Raw genomic sequence first — 25,546 nt, forward strand, 5'->3', positions numbered from 1 at the left:
CGTTCATAAACGTTTAATAAATAACCTGTATTTATGATGAATAACTATTCACTTTACTTTTACCCTGCATTTTTTGCGGTGCGTCCAGTAATTACCATGAGATATAGCAATTTAAATTTATAGCGCGTACCATAACCAGTGAGGCACTGACTATAGATTATTATTATTAATTTTTATTTATAAGGCGCCACTAGTTATCCGTAGCGCCGTACAGGGACATACAGAAACACGATACAGGGTGAGACAGCACGGTACAGTTAACAAAAAGCACAGTAACTCAGAAGCTCAAAGTACAGCTAGATGAAAGGTGAGAGCCCCCAGCAGTGAAGCTAGAGGGGCAGAAGGGCAGGAGGACCTCACGGAGGAGACAAGGAGCTGGAGAGCAGAGTTAAGGTGGTGGAGAACAGGAGGAGAGGAGGCCCTGCTCAAAGGAGCGTACAATCTAAGTGGAGGGTAGGACGGACAGAGACACAAGCGTGGGAGGAGGAAAGGGGGAGAACGCAGAGAGGGAGAGGGGGGAGAGGAGAATTACGAGGAGGGAGGCAGGAGGAGGGCAGGATAGGGAGGGCGGTAGGTGGGAGGCTGGAAGGAGGTCGGTTAGGTGGGGGACTGGAAGGCTTTGAGGAAGAGGTGGGTTTTTAAGGCCCGTTTGAAGCTGGACAAGTTGGGGGATGTTCTGATAGAGCGGGGGAGCTGGTTCCAGTGAAGGGGGGCAATTTAGATTTAAAAATATTTCCAATCAAATTATATTAGGCTGTCAACAAAATCTGAATAAAAACTAGGTTAATGACTATGAAAAAGATGAACAATAGAATTTATCTATTTCACTAACAGCCATTGTACTAATAAGTAATTAATATTAATAATATTTATTTAATAATGTATGAATACATGTTTGGCCAACACCTGAAACACTGACAAAAATCAACATAGGATTGGGAGTCTTTGTATATCTACAGTCATTGTTACAACTGTCCTAAAATGAAATACCAAATGCAAGGAAATGGGGCTCCAGACCCTATAGTAGTTCTTAGGCTTTTGCAATCCCCCCCTTCCATGAACATTTTTCTTCTTCGCCCCTGAATGTATACGAAAGGATAAAGACCACTGCCTAGCACTTCATTATTATAAACTTTAATGTTTTTTTCCTCCAAAATACTGCTCAGTTGAACCTCACTTAAGTCTTAAATTAATCATGATAGAGATAAGTGAAAATTTGTATGAATGGAATTTCTGGTCATTTAGCAGAGTGTGAAGCTCCTTAGTTATTCAGCAGACTGTCCATTTCACTCTGTTTTTGTAAATCCCCATTTTGCAGAATTTATAGTCTAAGAATAGATCTGGGACAGCGATGGTCACTTCATTTTGCTGAGTGGTTTTTGCTGAGGTGGTACTGGGAACACTAAAGCCCACATTCTGCTGAAGAAGCCTGCAAGATTTTGCAGACGAATGCAGAGCAAATATTCTGCAGAACAGTTTTGAAAATTTGTTTGTTCTTGTGTTATTGTAAATTTGAATGTTTTCATTACATTGGTAGAAATCCGCCTAAAAATGCACTTTTCCCACATAAAGTGCACCTGGAAAGTGTAAATGAAATGAAGTTGCACCCCTTCTGAGGAAGAGTAATAGAACACTGTGAACCCCCAAACTTACCAGGAAATAACACTGTGAATGTGGCACCCCAACATCACATCCATATGTGCTTTTTGAAAATCTTATTCTAAAACCATGGGCATTAATATGGAGTTCCCCCCTCTTTTGTTGCTATAAAAGGCAGCAACACATGGCTGCGGGAACACGCACCCACTCAGCCACATGAGCGGTAGTGATGTCGGGCACTGATGTTCATCATCATCATTTATTTATATAGCGCCACTAATTCCGCAGCGCTCTACAGAGAACTCATTCACATCAGTCCCTGCCCCATTGAAGCTTACAGTCTAAATTCCCTAACATACACACACAGGCAGAGAGAGACAGAGACTAGGGTCAATTTTGATAGCAGCCAATTAACCTACCAGTATGTTTTTGGAGTGTGGGGGGAAACTGGAGCACCCCGAGGAACCCCACACAAACACAGGGAAAACATAAAAACTCCACACAGATAAGGCCATGGACGGGAATTGAACTCATGACCCCAGCGCTGTAAGGCAGAAGTGCTAACCACTGAGCCACCATGCCGCCCATGATGATGGGCAATAAGGCCTGTCTGTCATGGGATTGAGGTCAGGGCTTTGTACAGACTAGTCAAGTTCTTCCACACCAAATACAGTGCTGTCATTGTGGCATTAAGATTTGCCTTCATTGGAGCAAAGGGCCCCATGCAGCACAATGAAAAACAGCCCAGACCCTTATTTTCCCCCACCAAATTTTACAATTGGTAGTACACATTCAGGTAGGAAGGGATCTCATGGTATCACCAAACCCAATCTTGGTGAACTGTAACAATTGATCTTGACATCTTCAGAATAGCAGAATAACTCTGGGATGAATTATTCGGTTTTAAGAGAAATGTTATTAATAAAAAAACGTTTTTGCTGTCTCTGGCATCAATAAATGAAAGCACAGGCAATCCTGATCTAATCCTTATTGGCTTGCTCATCAAAATGATGTTGCCGGGAGCCATTTTTATTACTGTAAATCACTAGGTCACAATTATTTGCCGGATTACCATCTGCAAACATACAGCTAAAAATAAGGTATTATACTTTTCAAAGACAAGAAACACAAAACAGATTTTGTATTTGCAGTCCAGTGCTTTTTTGCAATGTCTAAGCACAAAGGATTTTCCTGGAAATTGAAAGAATATATCACTAATGCTGATTGGAAGACGTGGCAGCCACTCACTTGGCTTCATCAAGAGGTTTGTAATGAGTGTTCCATTTATTTAAAGTTCTCCAGGATCTCAAGCTTTGGCGAGAACTGACCATTACTCATGAGAGCAGAGGGCAGAATTGCAGGAACTGCAGGAAAGGGGAACAATGCAGTTATAGCATTTAGCGAGAGGGGGTTTTAGGCTTAAGGTTGCCCACATTTGGACATCCCCATTTTATTACCATTGTAGACCACTGCTGGGTTCTCCTCATTTACCAGAAGAGTAGATTGAAAGAGCGGTACATAACCAACAAATAATTAGTTCCTTGAAACATTTGAAAGGGAGAAATGCTCTCTGTATGACTGAGGCGAGAGCTTGGATGGTTATTGCCAACTGATTCTTGTGACTTGGTTTAGTTTGTGCCCACAGCCTATGGGGTTCACACCACCCCCTCAGATTCAGATACCTCCGAACTGTCTCTATTTTGGCAGGACGCCCTGATTTGCTGCACATAAAAGAGGTGGGGTTTAATGGGAAAGTGGGTGGGTTTTGACCAAATATGCCCATTTGTGGCCAAAGCTTGGGTTGGGCGGAGTGCGCGGCTTATTTACTTACGGGATACAGAATGTTGTGAGCTATGCAAAAGGCAGTACTATGCACGCAGTCTAGTGTGATCACATGACCAATAGAAGGATATAGTTCCACACAGTCACTCTCCCCCCCCCCTGCTGTAATCTAGTGCAGATAGGGCTACAGCCCTATCAGTCCCCACCATGACCACCACTGTATAATTTGTACACACCCCACCCCACTCTTGGTGCTCCTGCACCTATCCACCAACATGATGCTGTTATATTGACACCTACGGATTCCTTTCATATACTGGGACAGATACAGGGTCTGACTCATTAAGGGTCATGTATGTTCTCCCCGTGTTTGCGTGGATTTCCTCCGAGTGCTCTGGTTTCCTCCCACACTCCCAAAATATACTACTAGGTTAATTGGCTGCTGTCAAATTGACCCTAGTCTGTCTGTGTGTATATTAGGGAATTTATACTGCAAGCTTCAATGGGGCAGGGACTAGTGTGAGCGAGTTCTCTGTACAGCACTGCGGAATTAGTGGCGCTATTTAAATAAATGGTGATGCTGATGATGATGATCTATCATCTTTATACAGGTTATACTGGAACATATAGGAGTATATAAATCCACCAAGAGAGGAGAATACTGCTTGGTGGCACAACAGCAAAGAGCAGAATTGGGGAAGGAGATGTCTCTGAGACATTAGAAAGAGGGTTTGTAAGTGTAACAAATTGACCAACAGTGTACAAATTGGTAAAAACACCTAGGAGAAGGTCCATTGACACATGATTGTTTTGGGTAAACTTAACCCCTATCCCATTCAATACAGCAATTTCCGTCAAATGTAGTAAAAACTAGTTCACCACTTAGCCTCTACATTTGGATAAATTGGCACCTGTCTTTAAGCGGTTAGGGCTCAAATGTCAAATTATTTTCTTGAATGTGAGCAATTAGGCCCAAAAATTAAAATCACTGTGAATTCTTTGAAAATGATAAGATGATAAATACAAGTCAAGAGCATCATTTCATCCGATGTAAACACTTATACATTCAGGAGACATTTTTGCCAGTCAGTGAAGATTTTTATCTATGTAGAACAATGCGTGGAAACATAAATACACAGAGCTAGGATTGGTTTGGAGGATGTAATATAGTCCAATATTTAAAATCTCTGAAGACACAAGTCTGCCGTAGAGGTTCTAAAATATATATTGGTCTTTATTGGTTTTTGTCACATACAGTAGTACTGTTTAACTTAAATTGCCAAAATAACAGACAGTAAATAAATGGCATTTCTGTTGTGAGATCGTTAACCTCTGCCACAGGCCAGAGAGATCCTAATGTAAAGTAAACACATAAAGAGCAGGAAAAATTCCTACATCTGAAAACAAGGGGAGGACACTAATACAAACAAGTGATCAATTAAGATAAGGGCTGAAAATGACCACAACCCCATTCAGCAATCAGTTTGTGGCCTTTCATGTTAATTACATTGCAATGGGTTCCTTACAAATGATGTTTTTTTTGTTTATTAGTTTGTAGAGAGAATGAAATAAAGTGAAAGCATTCAGCCATGTTACGCCCCGTCCACCATTGGTAATGGTACTTTTTATCCCCCATGGGATGGTTCAACTTTTGTGAATGCTGGAAAACTACAAAAATCTTGCTTGGGTACAGGTGAATAATCACTGGGTTCGTTGATGTGTGACTCCACTGATTTGTTAGTTGTTACTGAAGTCTAGAGCTGTTTATACAATAGTGTCATCGTATATTTATGGTTATAAACTATGTACATTATATGCTCCCTGTGCACCAAATGTGGCTTTAGTTCCGCTAAGGATAGCTAAGGTGCTGCACTGGGCAAACGCTTGTTCACTTTGAGCCTGTGCGTTGTACTGGTCAAAGATTTAAATCCACTATGCAGATATTAAATCAGTAGTGGGTAAACTTATGTGCTCAATGCAATTTCTGCAAGCTCTATGTGCAAATGCATGCAACATAAAAACATTTTAAGGGATTTTCATTTTATTCTTTAACTAATACTTCCATTACTAGTACTTTGCTATGAGTCCCTCTTCTGGGACACCACAGATGGTCCAGCTCTTAAGATCAGACAGGACTTTTGCTGGACAACTTATATAAGGATCTATCTGCCAATGGACACGGGGCGGATCGCATTGGCTTGAAAGGATAGACAGTGCCTGATTGGGTGACCAATGTCCATCCTATCATTTCAGGTACAGTCCCTCCTTTCTCTGGCACTCAGAGTTCTTAACACAAGCTGAGCAACAGAGGTCCCCCTGTAAGTTCTGTGACCCTGCTGAATAAAGCAACCAGTAGGGGTGACTCGGTGAGGGTTTATTGTTTATTAAAAATATAACAAAACTCCAATAATTGCATTACAAATCCCCTTTATGTAATAGATACTATCAGGCTAAGGAAAGGGTAATTTCAGTGAGGGGTGGATAAATGGGACAGACGCACTACTTAGAAATTAACACTCTCCAGTGCAACAGCGATGCACCTGTGAGCCGGATTAAGACCCGATGGCGCCCTAGACAACATACTGGTATGGGCCCCCTTTCCACCTCCGGCTGTCAAAAAAAATTCAACATAAAAATAGATAATGGTAAACTGTGCCCACTGTGCCATGGGCAGGAGTCTAGACTGTATATTGAATGATCCGACTATTCTCTGAGCCCATTGGCAAGCATATACATAGAGGTATTGCACATAATTGCATAGGGATATCCAAGATGATACCGTATTTAGGCGGGTCGAGGGCATATATATTCACGTGTGTGTATTTGGGCACAATTGGCGAGACACACTTAGAGGCTGCTTAACCTTGTCACGTACTTTGCAAATGATCCTGCCTGGGGGCCATTACTTAATCACCACTCACTACACCTGTTTTTACTGTACTTTATTTATCCCATGTATGTTGTCTATTACCAGTTAGATTGTAAACTGTGCAAAATAAGTCCCTCTTTCCTCATATGTTTATATTTATTTTACTGTTCAGGTTACTGATGTGCATTTATGAGATCTATAATTTTCATCGATTTCAAATAATGTTATATGTAAATGTTTAGCAGTTGTCACAATAGAAATCAGGACTGCTAGAAAAGAGCACCTTGCAAGAAAAGTAGGTCAGATTGCAACAATCAGCATTATGTGCAATGTGTTTATTAAACAAGCAATTTGCTTCAATGCTACTTGAAGGAATACTGTGGGCCTGATGAATTAAGGCACGTAACCACCGATACATACCGCGTTTTGCGTAAAATCGCACTGCACATGCCCATAAACTAACCATGCGCCAGAGAACACAGCAACGTCCAATTCATCTTGAAGTGCAAGAGACCAGGCAAGGGAATGATCGTATACACGTAGTCAATCACAGTAAGGGCGTGCCAAGCTTGAGCGCACACAGCAGCGTCCGATTCAAGCTTTGTACATCTCAAAGGTACGTACATGATTTTCAGTAGTATCACTTGAACCAGCTACAGGTCTGGTGTAAGTGTCGATTACTAGTAATGACGGTCCCGCGTGCAAGGTAGAACATGCATTTTGTGGGAAAAACACCTTTTTTTAATTTTTTAATGTTTTGTCATTAATGACTATACAAGGGTTTCCCAAACCCAGTCCTCAGGGCTCCCAACTGTGCAGGTTTTCCAGATCACATGTGACATAATTAGGACCACCTGTGGATCTGTTACAATGTGTCAGTCAGTAATGAATACACCTGTGCTCCAGCAAGGAGATATGGAAAACCTGCACTGTTAGGGAGCCCTGAGGACTGGGTTTGGGAAACTCTGGACTATACTATTAACAGGTGACATTAACTGAATATTTTTTTTGTCTGTGTGTTCTTTTGTGACTTTATATTCCACATATATATTGGCCGAATCCTTCAGTGTATTGTCTATTAGAGCAGAATGAACCTATACCGTATACAGCAACAGAGGTATCTTTACAGATGCTTTTTTTTTAATAATATGAACGTGCGTAAGCCAGATGTATGTACGTTTTTTTAAAAAACGTGCAATGTGTTCATTTTGTGTGCCTCTTCTTTCTACTTTCCTCGATACAATAAATATACTCTTAGAAATAAGAGTTTTAAATGATATCAGAAACAATTGTTTTTCATAGAACTATTTCATAAACTGTATCAATTTATTTTGGTCATATGTCAGCATATACTAGTTATATATCAAGCATGATAGAAAACTCATCATGAATTCCCAATCATCTGGGGTCATGAGTTCAATTCCTGACCACTCTGTGTGGAGTTTGTATGTTCTCCCTGTGTCTGCGTGGGTTTCCTCCGGGTGCAACGGTTTCCTCCCACATTCCAAAAACATACTAGTAGTGGCTGCTGTTAAATTGACCCTAGTCTGTCTGTGTGTGTGTATGTGTTAGGGAACTTTAGGCTGTAAGCTCCAATGGGGCAAGGACTGATGTGAGTGAGTTCTCTGTACAGTGCTGCGGAATTAGTGGAATAGCTTATGATGGTGATCATTGGGCAGCACGGTAGCTTAGTGGTTAGCATTTTTGCCTTACATCGCTGGGGTCATGAGTTCAATTCCCGACCATGGCCTTATCTGTGTGGAGTTTGTATGTTCTCCCCGTGTTTGCGTGGGTTTCTTCCGGGTGCTCCGGTTTCCTCCCACACTTCAAAAACATACTGGTAGGTTAATTGGCTGCTATCAAAAATTGACCCTCGTCTCTCTCTCTGTCTGTCTGTGTGTGCATGTATGGAATTTAGACTGTAAGCTCCAATGGGGCAGGGACTGAAATAAATGAGTTCTCTGTACAGCGCTGCGGAATCAGTGGCACTATATAAATAAATGGTGATGATGATCATCATAGTGATCATAAAGCAGTCCAATGCTGCTCTTCTGCTGCAAATGCAAAATAGAGTGCTCTAAACAGTGCAGCTGGAGGGTATGCATGCAACATTTTGCTGTCTATATGGTCCGTCCTGCTTTTTCCGTAAGGTCCGTCAGAAGATGTTGCATTCTGGATAGTTTTTAAAGAGGTGATATATGGTGGGACATTGTTACATTCCAGTCTTGTGTCCCTAATTTGTGAGATTGGAAAACTCCTGCCCCTTCCTCTCTAAAGTCACAGGAGGCCAAATCTATCTCAGGACATGTTTTAGCTCTGTCAAGTTCCAACTTTTCTCATGTTTCCTTTCATGGACCACTTGCGTTCTTTTTTAGTGTTTAGTTTAGTTTTTCCCATATATACTGTGCTGTTTTAAACAGAATAAAAGATTAACCGGGAAGAAATTATGGTTCCTGTCCTGGCTTCCTGGAAAATACACATACTTTCTTTTTTAATCATGAGTCAACTTTGTCTGAGCAGCAGAATCAAGCTAGTGTCTTTTAAATCCCTTTAGAGCAAATACAGCTGCTGCTCTGTTCAATTGAAGTCGTTCCTGAATGGTGTTAGCGGTGAAATGATCCCCTGTGCTGAATCATACTCTGCAGGGGGTAACCCCTACACCAGCATCGTCCAATTGGTGACAGAAGTGTCCAGACGCAGGCTCCAATGGGAAACTGCTTAACAATGAGAACAATGTACAGACCTTAAAGAACTGTGAACAAGTGTAATCTAAAGACAGGAAGAGTAGGATCGGACCAGCGTTGACTTGCCTCCCTGTGCTACTGCTGAAACATGAAGCTGAGTATTTATGTGCTGCAAACAAGACAGACTCAAAATGTAATAGACTGATGTATAATTGGAAACCAAATATGGATTTTCATTGTATGGTAGTTATAATTATAAGTGCCAAATGGGGATAAGCAATACAAGCATGCATTCTGTAAGCCGTAACCCTTAGGACACCTTTATGGCGTGATGACTGTACATGATCCTAATACAGTTCTATTACACTCTATACAGGTATATGACACTACACCAGCCCAGCATGACCTGACCACTGGACATCATCATAATATATTTATTACTATGATTATCCATTATCTATAAATCACCAACATATTACACAGCACAAATTATGGTGGCACATTGAAGAGATCAAGATCATCATCAGCTATTTATATAGCGCCACTAATTCTACAGCGCTGTACAGAGAACTCATTCACATCAGTCCCTGCCCCAATGGGGTTTACAGTCTAAATTCCCTAACACACACAGAAAGAGCGAGACACTAGGGACAATTTGATAGCAGCCAGTTAACCTACTAGTATGTTTTAGGAGTGTGGGAGGAAACCGGAGCATCCGGAGGAAACCCACGCAAACATGGGGAGAACATACAAACTCCACACAGAACTCATGACCCCAGTGCTGTTAGACAGGAGTGCTAACCACTAAGCCACTATGCTGCCCAGACAAACAAATTACATGAAAAATGATTATACTCTATTTAGAAATAGAACAGTACACCTACCTAACATGATGTGACCAGAGATTATAATGATAATATAATTCTCCACCACACTATGCAGACCTGAGACTCTAAACCTATCCAACATGATCACTAGACGTGATCATAATATGATCATTATATCATGATCACAATAATTCTATTTAACCGTAGACCCACAAAGTGACACTGTGGTTGCTCAACATGACCAAACCGCTGGACATGCTCCTCATACATTTTCTGTTACATGTTACAGTTATGTTAAACTTTATAAAGATGTTTGACATTAAACGTTTCCTACAAGAGCTGACAACTGAACTTAATCATAATACAATTTAACTGCACCCTATATAGACATAGGACACTACACCATCCCAAAATGACCTGATCACTGTACATGATCGCAATACAATTCTGTTATACTTTACATACATAGGACACTAAAACTAACCAACAAGACAGGACCTATAGACAAGATTTGAATACAGTTCTGTTCCATACACTTTATGTAGACACAGAGCACTAACCTGACCCCTTGATATAATGATAATACAATTCTATTAAACTCTATACAGACATGACACTACAAGGGGAAGCAAGGGGGCGAACTGGATTGGGAAAACATTATGTCACATGTGTGTCCTGGATTTCTGCTGAGAAATAACATCTCTATTCATGCAGTTAACATTTAGTCTATTCAGTCTGTGCAAACTGATACATTTACAGCTACAAATCAACATGAATACATAAACCCTGCTCTGTTTGAAGAATTTGCCCACTAATGAATTAAGCTTCTTATATTGGTAATGTGTACAAGTAAATCTATATCAGAATGCCGTAATCTGTACACTGTGTTAGTGTTTGTAAATGTATCCCCCAAACTTTATTAGCCGACTGCACAGTACTACTTCTCAAACTCTATACAGGCTATATTAAGTGCCTGGTTTGTGCTGGGTATATAAATATTAGACAGTGAAGATGTATTGAATGTTGGGCAGCATGGTGGCACAAGGGTTGGTATTGCTTCCTCAAAAAGCTGGGACTATGGGTAACATTACAGCTTGTATGCTCTCCCTATGTTTGCATGGTTTTCCTCCCACTGCCCAAAAATATACTGGTATGTTAAAGTTAGTGTGTGGTAGAGAATTTAGACTGTAAGCTCCACGGAGGCAGGGACTAGTGTGAGTGACTTTAAAACATATCTGCCTACTCTCCCGGAATATCTGGGAGACTCCTGAATTTCTGGGAGTCCTCCTGGACTCCCGGGAGAGCAAGACAAACTCCTGGATCCTAACGACATGGTTGGTGAAGTGGGTGGGGGTAGGGTCAAAATGACTTGATTCATCAGACTCCGCCTTCACACACCTAGGGCTAGATTTACTAAACTGCGGGTTTGAAAAAGTGGAGATGTTCCCTTTAGCAACCAATCAGATTCTAGCTGTCATTTATGTAGTGCACTCTACAAAATGACAGCTTGAATCTGATTGGTTGCTATAGGCAACATCTCCACTTTTTCAAACCCGCAGTTTAGTAAATTTACCCCCTAGTGTCAACATGTTACTGCAACACCTCATATTTCTGTTTGCACCCCATATAGTTGCGCAGGGAAATCTGTGATATTACAGTACCGTATTGAGACTTTAAATGTGTAGCCGCCATGTGCGGCCTAATTGATTATGCCCCTCGAACGTTTCTAGCTAGAAAAGCGCTGTCATTTCTATCACTTAGTCTCTCCCTTGCTAATGCACTGAGGTGAAGGGAGAACACTTCTCCCCATCATACTGCAGCAATCACACTCAGATAATGTTGCATGCCGTCTTTCAGAGCTCAGTCACTCCACGTGACGGGGGGGTGAGCATTTCCAATTCACTTCAATGTATTCGCACAGGAACTATTTCAGCGCTATGAACACTACGCTTTTCTAGCTAGTAAATTGCAAGCATTAAAAGTACTTATCTGTACCAATATTAATGGTGGCTGTCTGTCAAACTCAGAGTCATATGTCTGTTTAATCTAGACAACGGAGGAGAAATTTCAAAACATAACTTACAATTTAGATAAGATGTACTTAGCATTTGCAAACTGCCAAATTTCCTGTGCAAGATTATTCTAGATGTTTAGTCATTTTTATTATACAAGTTCTAATATAACTCTACAGAGTATTCTTCAGCATCCTAATGTTTTCTTTAGACCCATTTTTATTAGTAGTCTTCCTGATTTTTGTTGATCACCTGTTATATTTAGGTTGATATTTGAATCATTAACGTTGGGGACACAGAGCCATTTGGACAGCTAATTTGGTCTTTCTCGATCAAACAATTGAACTGACATTGCTCCATGTGTGGGGTCAAATCTATTGGTTTGCCTGAAAAAAAGTCTACTCGGATTGTTTTCAAGCATGTTCCTAAATCTGACAAGATGATGACTTTATCAGCACTTTTATGCAGTCATCTGCCAACCACAATAGGGACGCTTTTAATCTGGTCATTCAACTCAACTGCCAGACAACTGGATCTGACACACAATGTGATCTGGCTGTGATATATAAACGTCACCATAACATTCATTCTTTACCTTTGACTGTTTAGAACAGTAATTACCGGCAAGTAACAGCTTCCCAGAAAAAGTACCAGATTTTATATTGTGAAATAGTCACATTAAACGTCTTCTGAAAACAAGCCACGTTGCTGTTCCGTTTCGATGGACAGAATGATTAATAACTAAAATCCTTTCATCCTCAATGTTTATTCTGCTCTGTATGTTTGGAAAATTTCCTTTCAGATACATTGTCACCTCATCATCCACTATTTCCATGTTTTATTACTTTGTCCTCACAAATCTCCAAGAGCCTCCCCTTAAAGGGACATTATAGAAGTTCTCAGACATCTCTCATTTTTATATATAGTGAGTGCGTGTGTGTATAAATATTTTTATATATATATATATATATATATATATATATATATATATATATATATATATATATATATATATAGATAGCACCTCTTTCCCTAGCACACAGAAAGGGGTGGTGAATTGTTCTCTCTCACGTCAGTCCTCCACCCAAGTCTTCAGCACAGTATGGTGGGATGCGGACTGTGACTGAATCCACCCGGGGTTGACTCGGGAGACCCCTTGTACCCGACCACACTAACCCTCTAAATAATAATGTACCGCACACTGTGGTTGCAAACAATCAACTGGATGTTTATTTTGGGGAAAATAAATGGGAGAGGTGGATTTATATATGGTGAGATTATAAACGGGATAAATGGGACAGCAGGTTAGATATTAATCAAAGGCAACAGTAAAGTAATAACTAAACAATAAGAAGTCCACCACACACACATTCACTGGTGCCCCAAACTCTCCCACAACACACCCATACACAGTGTGAAAATATAAATCAATAATAGTTACAATCCTGCCAATATTAAATAGTTTGTGAGGTTAACTAATTAACGTTGGTGCACTTGTTGAAACATAGGTAACTTTCTTTATATCTCTGAAAGATAACACAGTATCTGATATATGTGCAGCATTAATAGTGTCACAGTGTTTGGTGTGTTTTTTAACTTATCTCTCTCCTTTGAAGATGAGGGTCTTAGCCACTGTTGGGTCATGGACTAACTGCAAGCCTGATTTTGCTATCTGTCCCTCTCTGCTCACATGCAATTCGCTAATAGCGGGAGTCTCCCTCTCCGCACATAGGCTGCTTTGCTGTGTAATCTCCCTCAGGCTGCTTAGGCGACTTTATAGTGGATTTTCTGCAGTGATCCAGCTACAAGACTTCTCTGTGCAAATCTAAACCCAGCTTCTCTTTGCATAGCTTGGGTATCCCTCTCCTCCTCTATACACTCAGTCATTTTAACAGACTCTGCTTTCTACACACACCTCACTCTTTCTCTTGTTGCTGTGACACACTTCACACTCCCAGCTCTTCTTCCTGTCAGCTTTCTCCTTCCTGTCTCTCTCTCTTTTCCTCACAAACTCTCTGGTATGGCTGACCTCTGCTTCACCGCCTGGTTTCACACACATTATATACATATATATATATATTAGTGGTGGAAGTGGAAATCTAGAAGTGGCGGATGGAAAAGGTGAGTGAAATAAATTTTATAGCACACCAGCCCATTTCCACCACTGTTCTTATATGTATTGGTCATGAATGTCACAGAAACAGTAGCATGTCTTTACAACAGATATGGCTTTGGCACTCATTAGCAGTAAATGAACCCAACTGATTAGATCAATATATAAAAAATGTATTCTGCTAGGCAATTAAACATTGATTACTTTTCAAATATCACACTTACCTGTTTACATATCAGATGAAAGTATTGCATCCTCATTGTCCCAAAACTGTCTTCCCTCAGCTACATACATAACAATATGCTCACTCTGAAGGACAGGAACAGGGCCGCTCCCAGCAATAACTGAGTTTGTCAGTCTAATATAGCCGTTTGTAACAAATAGCTGAATGACAAGTTTTATCACTGACATGGGGGTATATTTACTAAACTGCGGGTTTGAAAAAGTGGAGATGTTGCCTATAGCAACCAATTAGATTCTAGCTGTCATTTTGTAAAATGTACTAGATAAATGGTAACTAGAATCTGATTGGTTGTAGGCAACATCTCCACTTTATCAAACCTGCAGTTTAGTTAATATACCCCATGGAGTTTTAAAATAGGTGTGTCCATTTTTTGAGATGTAGTTCCACTTAAGGATCCTACTTTGGCAATTTGGAATATTATTGAACTATAAAGGTTAATTTAGTACACACAGACTTTTATAGCTCACAACTATCGCTTGCTGTGTTTCTTATTTTTAAGTGCCAGACGCACAAGTTCTGTTGGTTTGTTGAATTGTCTGTACATGTTTACTGTTGGTGGTTGCTCACTTGGAAAGTTTGTTGTGCAGAGGAAGTGAACTGGTGGCATCCACAGCTGTTCATTTTATAGATGAAAGGCTGATAGTATGGTTGCCTTTACAAAGTGTGCAGACAGGGCTGATGTTAGTCCCTGATCAGCCATAAACTCAGCTGAGAAAGGCTCTCTTGGGAATTTATATGGTGGGATTCCATTACAATTAACCTCACTCTACAAAAAGACAAGGATTGGTCTGTAATTCACACTGCCAACTTAAAGACACATCTTGCCAATAGTATGGACATCATTCCTGTACTTTTTGCGCTCTGTTTCACCGAAACAAGGTACAGGAGGCAATTTACTAACCTCAACTCTCTAAATATACATTTGCAAATTAGTGGCAAATTTTACACTGTCTTTTATTAGTGCTTGTAATTATTATCATTAGTAAATTGAATGCTAATTTGCACTATTTACATTTACTTTGTGAAGCATTTGGCAACTCTTTAAATTATTGCTTTTGCAACTAGATGCTAAAAATGGACATACATTTAACTGCTGGTTGATATGCAACAATATAAAAGAACTACTATTGCTATTATTGCTGTTGAACTTTAAACCGACAAATAATTATGTTGGACAACTACAATTTTTTGCTCAGTGATTCCACAAAAAGTTCTATAGTTTTTCACTATAATTTGTCCACTAGGTGGTACTGTTCTCTTGTTCTCCATTGCTATGTTCCCTCTGAAAAGAGTAATCTGCAAAGATAAGAGTTTAAAACTTAATCTAATTAGGACTACACCCTGTATGGCTGCATTCACTATCTGCAGGAATTTGTAACAATTATTTCCATTTCACTTAGCATAGAGGGAACAGCAAGTGGTCCATGGCTAAAATGTAGCTTTACCAAACCATGCAAAATGGAATATTCTGTTAATATTAATAAACTAAGAGAAATAAGCAAATAAGAGTACTATACAGAAGAGTAGAATGGGGACTGCTGGATAAATCATGGACCCAAAAGATTGGGTGAACAATGTATTACAGGTAAGGCAGAACCTTAATACTGTATACTAAATTGTAAGTTTCTCCCTGTCGTGGTACTTCACAAAAGGGTTATAAAACCTCTCATGTTGAATCCAGCACCCCACAAATCCACTGCACAATTCTTCACCTTTTTACCTTTTGTTTAGACATACTTTTAATAGTAGTACATTATATATATATATATATATATATATATATATATATATATATATATATATATATATATAATGTTATCAATATAATAGTCTCACAGTGATTATTAAACCATGCCATTCATATAAATAAATGACATAATGAATAATAATGCAGTCCATGCACTCTTTCAGTGACATCTAGTGGTCAGTACAAATGACATTCTGAGAAGGGAATAATTTCCTTTAAAGGGTCCTTAAACCTAAACTCCACATTGCTTTACATAAAATAGCTGCAATTAGCATTCCCATGAATGTTTTCATACTTTGAGATAGCTTTGTTTACATGTTATGTGCAGTTGAACACTGAGTTGAAGACTGAACAGTTAGGTGTTGATCATTCTAAGAACAAATGACTGGTAGCAGGTGGGACAGGGTGTGAGCCTAGGGCTTACAGTCCAGAGGAAATGTGTAATTTTAAGAGAAAAGGTTATTTCTGATGCATGCATTCCCAGAACACAGTATAGTTGTGCTAAAACAACACTTTCTTTTAGTCAAATTTATATCTAAAGGATGGATCTACTAATCTATGTAGTCTTTGTACATTGTATTTAAATGAAACTGAAACAAAGCAATCAAAGAATCAGTATCTTGATTGGGATAGTACCATAAACTAATTAGAGTTTGTGAATGTCCACCAAACAGGCTGTGTATGGCTGTGACTGTTCTTTTCATTTCAAATCTGAATTTTACACAGTAAATACATAGATTCCGTGGATTAAGGATTGTTACTTTTCAATTTTGGGGGGGATTTGTAATTTGACTTTTTATTGTTTAATCTTAAATTATTAAGGCTGCTTGCATCATTTCTGGAGATGTGTATGGATGTTTTTTTTCTCTTTGTTTATTGTTACAGAGTTATTTATGTGTTGTTTACAAACTACTGTGCAGGGTTAATCCCATCAACAACTGCACAAATTTACACACCTTTCTTTTCTCCTGTGTTTTCTCAACTAACTGGCTTACTGGTAAAATAGTTTTTATTTACAAAGCAATTTAATAACACTTGTTTTTATTTTCTATAAATGTCCAGTGAAAAATTTGGGCAGAAGCTTCTTTGCACATAAAATCTTTTAATAATTATATCTATGGTATTGGTTGCTAGGCCAGGATAAAATACCATCGATATACTCAAATGCACGGTGGCTTAGTGGTTAGCACTTCTGCCTTGCAGCATTGGGGTCATGAGTTCAATTCCCAAACAGGGCCTTATCTGTGTGGAGTTTGCGTGGGTCCTCTTCCAGCAGCTCCAAACCCGGAAAACGATCATGCACCTATGTATGTGTGAGGAGGAGAAATAGGAGCATTTCTGCAAAACTAGATGCACGGTGGCTCAGTGGTTAGCACTTCTGCCTCACAGCACTGGGGTCATGAGTTAGATTCCCGACTATGGCCATATCTGTGAGGGGTTTGTATGTTCTACCCGTATTTGCGTGGGTTTCCTCTGGGTGCTCTGGTTTCCTCCCACACTCCAAAAACATACTGGTAGGTTAATTGGCTGCTAAAAAATTGACCCTAGTCTGTGTGTCTCTGTCTGTCTTTCTTTCTTTCTCTCTGTCTGTGTGTGTATGTTAGGGAATTTAGACTGTAAGCTCCAAAGGGCAGGGACTAATGTGAGTGAGTTCTCTGTACAGTGCTGCAGAATTAGTGGCGCTATATAAATAAATGGTAATAATAATAAAATAATAATGCAAGAGTGCTTCTAGTGCCCAAATTTATCATTAACTTTTGCAGAATACTTGTATAGATTTGCCAAGAAACACATGTTCAACTATCACTACGGCATGGGAACCATCTCGTTTTACTAACCATATTGCTTATTTATTGACAAAAATGTAATATTTCTATATAATAAATTACTTTAGCTACTTCTGCTGCCCACAAGTGCAGTGTTATCAGCAAAATTGTCTCAATATGCCAGGCTGTGTGTACACATGATGCCCAGGAGTGAGGCAATTGAAATAGATCTGTTTATGTTTGGAAGTACTAGTAAAGCCGTTCGGGAGATGACTGCTGTCTGTCAAGTGTGTTCAATTGTCTAGCGACCATACTAAGAGGCCCCTGTGATTCAGGTGCTTGGCACAAGTGCCAGCGGTTGGATGTGTCCAAGTTGGTCACTCACATGTGTAGTCAAACAGGTTCATCAACTCAGGCCTTGTGGCACAGCCAGAGCCGGATTTAGACCTCATGGGGCCCCAGGCAAGATATTGGTTTGGGCCCCCCCCCTTCATACACACAGTGGCCCCTCACACACACACATAATACACACACAGTGGCCCCTCATACACACATAATACACACACACATAATACACACACAGTGGCCCCTCACACACACATAATACACATACACAGTGGCCCCTCACACACACAATACACACACACACACACACAGTGGCCCCTCATACACACATAATACTCACACACATAATACACACACAGTGGCCCCTCACACACACATAATACACACACAGTGGCCCCTCACACACACATAATACACACACACACACACACACACACACACACACACACAGTGGCCCCTCGCACACACATAATACACACACAGTGGCCACACACACACACACATAATACACACACAATGGCCACACACACACACATAATACACACACACATAATACACACACACACACACACACACACACACACACACACACACACACACACGCGCCACATGCAGGGGAGGGCTGGCAGACTTTAGCCCGGGGGGGCAAGCACATAGCACTGGCCCATAAGTAGCGGCCCAACCTGTTCTTGTCACGGTCACCACTTGTGGCTGCTGGTTACTTTAGCTCATTTGCTGGTTGTCTGGATCCTGGAATATTGGAGGCCCTATTTGGAAAAAATGGGTACATAAAATGTAGAAAACTCCAACTAGTCCCAGTGTTAAATCAATAGCACCCACATTTTATAATTAGGCCTCCCTCCAGCCACAACATTAAAATAATATTCACATTTGCTAAATAGATCTCTTTCCCTCCGACCAACCCTGACATTAGATAGCACACACATTTAATATATAACCTATTTCCCTCCCTCCAAACAGACCCAGCAATAATTTAAATAGCTATTACAAATATTACCATTTCCCACAACAATCACAGGCATTAAAAATACATAATCATATTTAATAAATAGACCTCATTTTCCACAAACAGCCCCACAATCAATAAATAGCTTCCAAACCACCGCAGCATTAAATTAAAGGTCTAATTACCCCTTTATAAATTCATAGGCCCCACTATTAAATTAAATTACCCCACCATTACCCCACAAATAAAATAGCACCCAATAGTTAGTCCCCACCTGCACTCCACAATTAAATTAATAGCCTACCTCCCACATTGTATTAAGAACCTCCCCACACACACTAACTACATTCATTTACTGGCCCCTCACTAACACACAATATATTGGCCCCTCACTCACTCCAAATTTTGGCCCCTCACTCACAGAATATACTGGCCCCTCACTCACACAATATACTGGCCCCTCACTCACACAATATATTGGCCCCTCACTCACACAATATATTGGCCCCTCACTCACTCAATATATTGGCCCCTTACTCAATATATTGGCCCCTCACTCACACACACAATATATTGGCCCCTCACTCACACACACAATATATTGGCCCCTCACTCACACACACAATATATTAGCCCCTCACTCACTCACACAATATATTGGCCCCTCACACACACAATATATTGGCCCCATAACTATATATATATATACACAATATGTTGGCCCCTCACTCACACAATATATTGGCCCCTCACTCACACAATATATTGGCCCCTAGCACACACAATATATTGGCCCCATACCTATATATATACACAATATGTTGGCCCCTCACTCACACAATATATTGGCCCCATACTAATATATATACACAATATGCTGGCTGACACACACACACACACACACACACACACACACACACACACACACACACACACACACACACACACACACACACACACACTATGCGGACACTGACACACACAATATGCTGGCTGACACACACACACACAATATGCGGACACTGACACCAGATGCATAACTAGGGTGGTGCGGGCGGTGCCGTCGCCCAGGGCTCCCGGCAGTCTCCTCGCTCCCACTGAATGTCGGGCGTGACATCATCACGCCCAACGTCATATTCAGCGAGGAGCACTGCTGGGGCAGATAGGAGCAGCGGCAGCGTGACACAGAAGAACAGAAAAGCGATCTGGAATGTACCCAAAGTGCTTATTTATTAACTTATCCAGCAAGTTAGTAGGTCAAATGTATTTTAGAAAAAAACTAAAATATACCGCTTTCATACTGCCGCCCCGGCAATATCCCGGGTTTTTTAAGCCGGGTTTTTGCCAGAGCTCGGAGCGTCCCAGCTCAGAAACACCATTCATACTGCACCTCGGACCCGGGAATTTCCCAGGTTGACCCCATTCATACTGCACAAGTCTGTGCCCTGGCAATTTGTGGGAGTCATCACCAGAGCAGTTTTCATTGGCTGAAAAATGGTGATGTCATTGAAAGGTGACTGGTTTTTGATCTGCTTGATCTGCACTCCACCATCCACCATTTCTCCTAAACTCCTTCTCGAATCTTCCACGGGCTCCCACCGATGACATCATCCTCCAGAGACAGGCAGACAGCCAATCAGCTTGTTTTCTGTGCAACCCGGGTTGAAAAACCCGGGTTGCACCATTCATAGTGCAGGCAACCCAGGTCCGACCCGGGAATTACCCCTCGATAAATCCCGGGTTGAAGACTCGGGTTTTTAGACCCGGGATTTTTGACTTGTACCATTCATACTGCACCAAGACCCGGGTCGTTTGAGCTCGCCCCGGTAAAAACCCGGGATTTTGGTGCAGTATGAATGGGGTATTATTAACTTATCCAGCAAGTTAGTAGGTCAAATGTATTTTAGAAAAAAACTAAAATATAAAAAAAAAAACAATATTCGTGTTCTGCAAAATTAAATATCCTTTTTGCTTGTGGGCGCTTGTGAGTGCTAAAGGAGGCACAATGGTGTACATTTATTTTCTTTACTACCCTCTGACCTATAAGATCTGTTCTGTTACTTGACCTAATATTCCCATCTTGCCTCTTGTTAGTGTACTATATTAAAATAGCAATGTATGTCATAGAGATTCTCCTTTCTATACAAAAAAAAAGCTAGCTTAAACAATTATCAAAAATACATTTGTCCGATTAAATCCATCAACTTTCCGGATTTCTGAAATTAATAAACAAGCACTTTAATATGGATACATTTCAGATCACTTATAGATCAATTGTTTAGTATAAAAGATACCGGATTGTTGAAAAAAAGGCATTTTGCAAAAACATGCTGGGTTTCCAATATTGAGTGACCTCCTAAGCTGAGTAAACATCATTCCTGAATTGTGAAATAAAATCAACAACACGCAGAAGTCACCTCTCCCATCGGTGCCACTTTGGGGGTGGGTAGTGCCTCCCTTGAACCCAAGTATTTCTGTAACTGTCCCTTCTACTATAGTACATAAAGAGCATTGGCTGAAAAGGTTACTATAATGTTGTTTGACAGTGATACAGTCAATATCTTGTGTATTTGGTCGGCTTGATCAGTCCAAGATCACAGGTCTACTAGTCATCAATAGTAATATAAACCAAAGTAGTTTTGATCTAAAACTGCACAGAGAATTAAAATACTGCTGGATTCACATGAAACAATTAGTGTGAGCTGCTTCTGGTGTTATTGCCATTAATCAAGGCTACCTTTATGGAAACACCTTCCCTAATGACAACATTTAAATACAGTAAAAATGTAGGTAAACAAGTTAGAAGACACCACAAACATACAGACAGCACTTTTGTTCACTAAAGTCAAAAAGCTTGAGATTCGCATAGTTTTTTGTTGCAATAATACATTGTACTACCTTAGCCCCCTAAACTGTGTCCTAGACATTCATCAAAATCTATATCACACCTACTGTACAGTCATAGCCAAAAGTTTTGAGAATTACACAAGTATTGGTTTTCACAACGTTTACTACTTCAGTGTCTTAAGACATTTTTGTCAGATGTTGCTATGGTATATTGAAGTAAAATTACATAAGAAGGGTCAATACTACAAATATTGACTATTTGCATAAAATTAATGTAATTGTCAATAAAAGCCTTTGATACTTATGGAATAGGTTTTTTTTTTTTTTTTTAATATTTTTTGTTGTCCCCCCCCCCTTCTGGGCCCCCTGAGAGCCGCTAGGCCCTAGTCAGGTGCCTAGGTTGCCTACCTGTAAATCCGGCCCTGCGGCACAGCAGGATTGGCCTGTCCAATGTTACTACAGGTCTATCAGAGTTTTCAACCTCGGGGTCTCACACTAATAATAAGATTATTAACCTTCTAGAGATGAGCATTCCTTCATTTGTTAAATTCTAACCTCACTGTATTAAAGAGGTTAGTATAGACACTGTACTAGAGAAATCTCATTAAAACCACTGATTTGGAAATATTTCTCTAAAGCTCACATTAGTGACTATGGTTTGCCAAAAATGTTCAAGTTACTTTGCCAATGCAGCTCAGTAATTTGGCATTACTGCACATAAACTGCCATTCGTTCGCTAGTTTAAGCCAATTATTTGATGAAAGGTTTCTGCATATCCTATGATATGATGTATCTGTTCTGATTTAAAATCTTCACGCCAATTAAATGGTTAATCACATTAAAGATTTTGCTTAGTACAGCCCATTTTCAAGTTAATGGCCTGCCAGTGTAGCCCAGATTAAAACCACAACATCTAGTATATTACATGTTTGTTTTAGAATAGTATACATCTTGGGATACAGAAAGTGTTATTGTGGTGGTGTGCTGTAAATACTCTACCAGAACTTGATACATATGACATTAAAGGGCCTATTACAGCCAGAAATGCCATTACTCTGCGAACACGCCCATTTCACGAACACGCCCATTTCACAAACACGCCCATTTCACGAACACGCCCATTTCACTGCAGATAGGATTTATTTCTCGTTCGCCGTCTATAGCAAAGCATGGGGAAGCCTATTGAACATGGTCAACAAGCTCTCTGCTGCTATCGCTATCCTGAGACCAGGGCCTTAACACAGAGAACAGGATTTATTTATTTCAATAAAGTATTTTCTCTAGCTCAAGCTGGTCAAAGGAAAAGGATTGTTGATTGTTTCTTTTGTTTTATGGTTTATTATGTTATTTTCTTTTTTTTAAAAAAATTTCTATTATAATTTAGTGCCATGGGTGGCCACTTAAATATTTGAAGCTCTGTGACAGTATGGGGACTTTTAATCGCAGCTTTGAGTAGTGGGGGCAGGGCCACAATGATGTGGTTTGCCACGAATCACATCATCGAACCACTGCCCACTTTGCACTTGCCCCTAGGACATCCCCTAGGGTGGAAAGTAGGTATTATGGACGTTAAATGGCAGTTGTCCGCAGTAAATAGAAGTACTGGGACCTTTCTGAATAGTCCTGGGATTTAGAAACTGTATTCGATGGAAAGCCCTGTTTAAATTCCTATTAATAGTGGACCAAACAGGGTTTTGTTTCAAACATCTGCTATTCTTTCAGCAAAGTAATATTTTACTTAAGAACTTCTAAACTTTACCCTCAATATTTTCACAGTGACCTTTTGTTTTTGTATATCGCTTTATATAGCTTTTCTCCCCTCCTGTATTCTCTTGAGTTCCTTGATGTACTAAGTGTTCCCATCCATATCCATCTCTTTTTAGTATCCAAATGTTTAGTTGGAAGCTCACATTTTCTTTCAATGTAAACTCCTTCAATTTTTATTCCAACTTTATTTGCATCTCAAATTTCACTGCTTAAAGCTGGGTACACACTGCAGAAATTTCAAACAACTTTTTATGCCGAGCGATTTTACATGCGATCGATGGTCCGATCGCTCGGTCCATGGACTGCATACACACTAGCCTTGTTTAGGATGATAAAGAGAAGAGCGGATGTCCCTTTAGCGACTTTTTACAGCCATGTTGTCGTGAGCAATGACTGTAATTTCGTACTCACTGTTGTGGATCGGTCGGAAGTTTATACACACTACACAGCGGAAACGAGATTGGAACGAAAATATTAAACAGTACGACCAACCAAATGAGGCGATAATCGTCCATTTGGGCAGACTTTCGACCATCGTGTCACTGCACACACTGACCCGACTTTTGAACGAGTGGTCGTATGTCGGCTGTTTGAGCCGATTATTGGATGAAAACCGTGTAGTGTGTACCCAGCTTAAACCAGAGGCACACGCACCATGTTTCACACAATACCTGCTTTGATCTACTAGATCCAGTGTCGGACTGGGGCATGAAGGGCCCACCGGGGGAATTCAGTGATAGGGGCCCACTATATTGGGGTGTGGCCAACTTTAGGAGTGGGTGTGGCCAGTAAAGGGGGTGTGGTCAGGCCATGGAGGACAACTTATAGCACTATTTTAAATGTGCACCTTTTGCATTAGACCCTGCCCATTCTACTGGTAGGGAACTACATGGGACCCATTAATAAAACACTTGTGGTTTGGAAGAAACTCCAGTACCAGCTCCTGTCGTCTCCTAATGCACCAAGACAGTTACTTATGATAAGTGCATCATTTGGTTACCTCCAACCCTCGCCTCATATGTTGTTATTGCCCATCATGTATTGAGCTTATTAAAAGCCATTACAAGGGCTACACAAACCAAATAATAACATCATCAATTAGAAGACATAAACTGCACAATTAATTTTTTAGTACAATGGTTACCAACCTGTTGTTGTTGTTGTGACATGTCCTGGAATAAAAGTCAATTCATAAAAAAACAAGTGATTGTAATTCTCAACAAATCTCAGTGAAATCCATCTAATTTCATTTTAAATACGGTTGATATATGCCTATAATACTTTCACTATATCACCCCTAAATTCTAAACAGGACAACCATCAAAAAGAATGCACAATAGGCAAAAGGAAAAATATATAAATATAATTATGTTCTCCTATGCATGTGCCTTTCTACACTAACATACAATATAGACCAACATATTATACAACCCTGAATGATTATATTTTCAACTGGATGCAATTGGAATACTAGACTACATGAAAAGCTCCCTTCATTTGCCAGATCTTGTATACACAGTCTGATTATTAAAATGACTCTTTGTTATAATTATTTTTTAAGGACTCTTACAGAATATGCCACTCGTCAAAGACCATACACACAGCATCAGTGCTACTACGGTTGCGTACTTCACCAATGAATGCTTGTTGAGAAGGGAAATTTTAAAAAACAAAAAAATGAACAGAATACAGCCCATCCAAAGCCTGTCACATTTATTCCATATATGCTGGTATGCTGCCAGTGTTGTATGAAAGAGAATATAAATATCAAAGGACGGGCGCAAATGGGGGAAGGGTAAAGAAACACAAGGATTGGGTCAATGAATAAGTCAAGGGGAAAACGGTCCCAAAGTCATTAAAGGATGTTGGTCTTCTAGTTCCACCTATACCGATGTCCCAGATGGTAAACTTACATCAATGTGACCTTTTCTATTCCATACAGTATTTGAATAATGTGTCCTCTTGCTTCAAAAAGCA

The 25,546-nt window shown here is 40.0% G+C and overlaps 1 protein-coding gene across 4 annotated transcripts in view; it reads left to right on the forward strand.

Annotated features, from left to right (window-relative positions):
- Nucleotides 1-25,546, forward strand: part of SMOC1 (SPARC related modular calcium binding 1) — a 159,214-nt gene that overhangs the window by 22,013 nt on the left and 111,655 nt on the right. Inside the window, exon 1 of one of the 4 annotated variants that reach the window (XM_075192638.1) lies at nucleotides 15,608-15,715. The exons of the other annotated variants lie outside the window; for them this stretch is intronic. Within the exon in view, the coding sequence (XP_075048739.1) occupies nucleotides 15,680-15,715 (36 nt within the window). The 5' untranslated portion in view covers nucleotides 15,608-15,679. Of the gene's footprint in view, nucleotides 1-15,607; nucleotides 15,716-25,546 lie in introns of those variants that run through there. 4 annotated transcript variants of the gene reach the window in all.

This window comes from Mixophyes fleayi, chromosome 12, assembly GCF_038048845.1.
Source record: "Mixophyes fleayi isolate aMixFle1 chromosome 12, aMixFle1.hap1, whole genome shotgun sequence".
Classification (NCBI taxonomy): Eukaryota; Metazoa; Chordata; class Amphibia; order Anura; family Limnodynastidae; genus Mixophyes; species Mixophyes fleayi.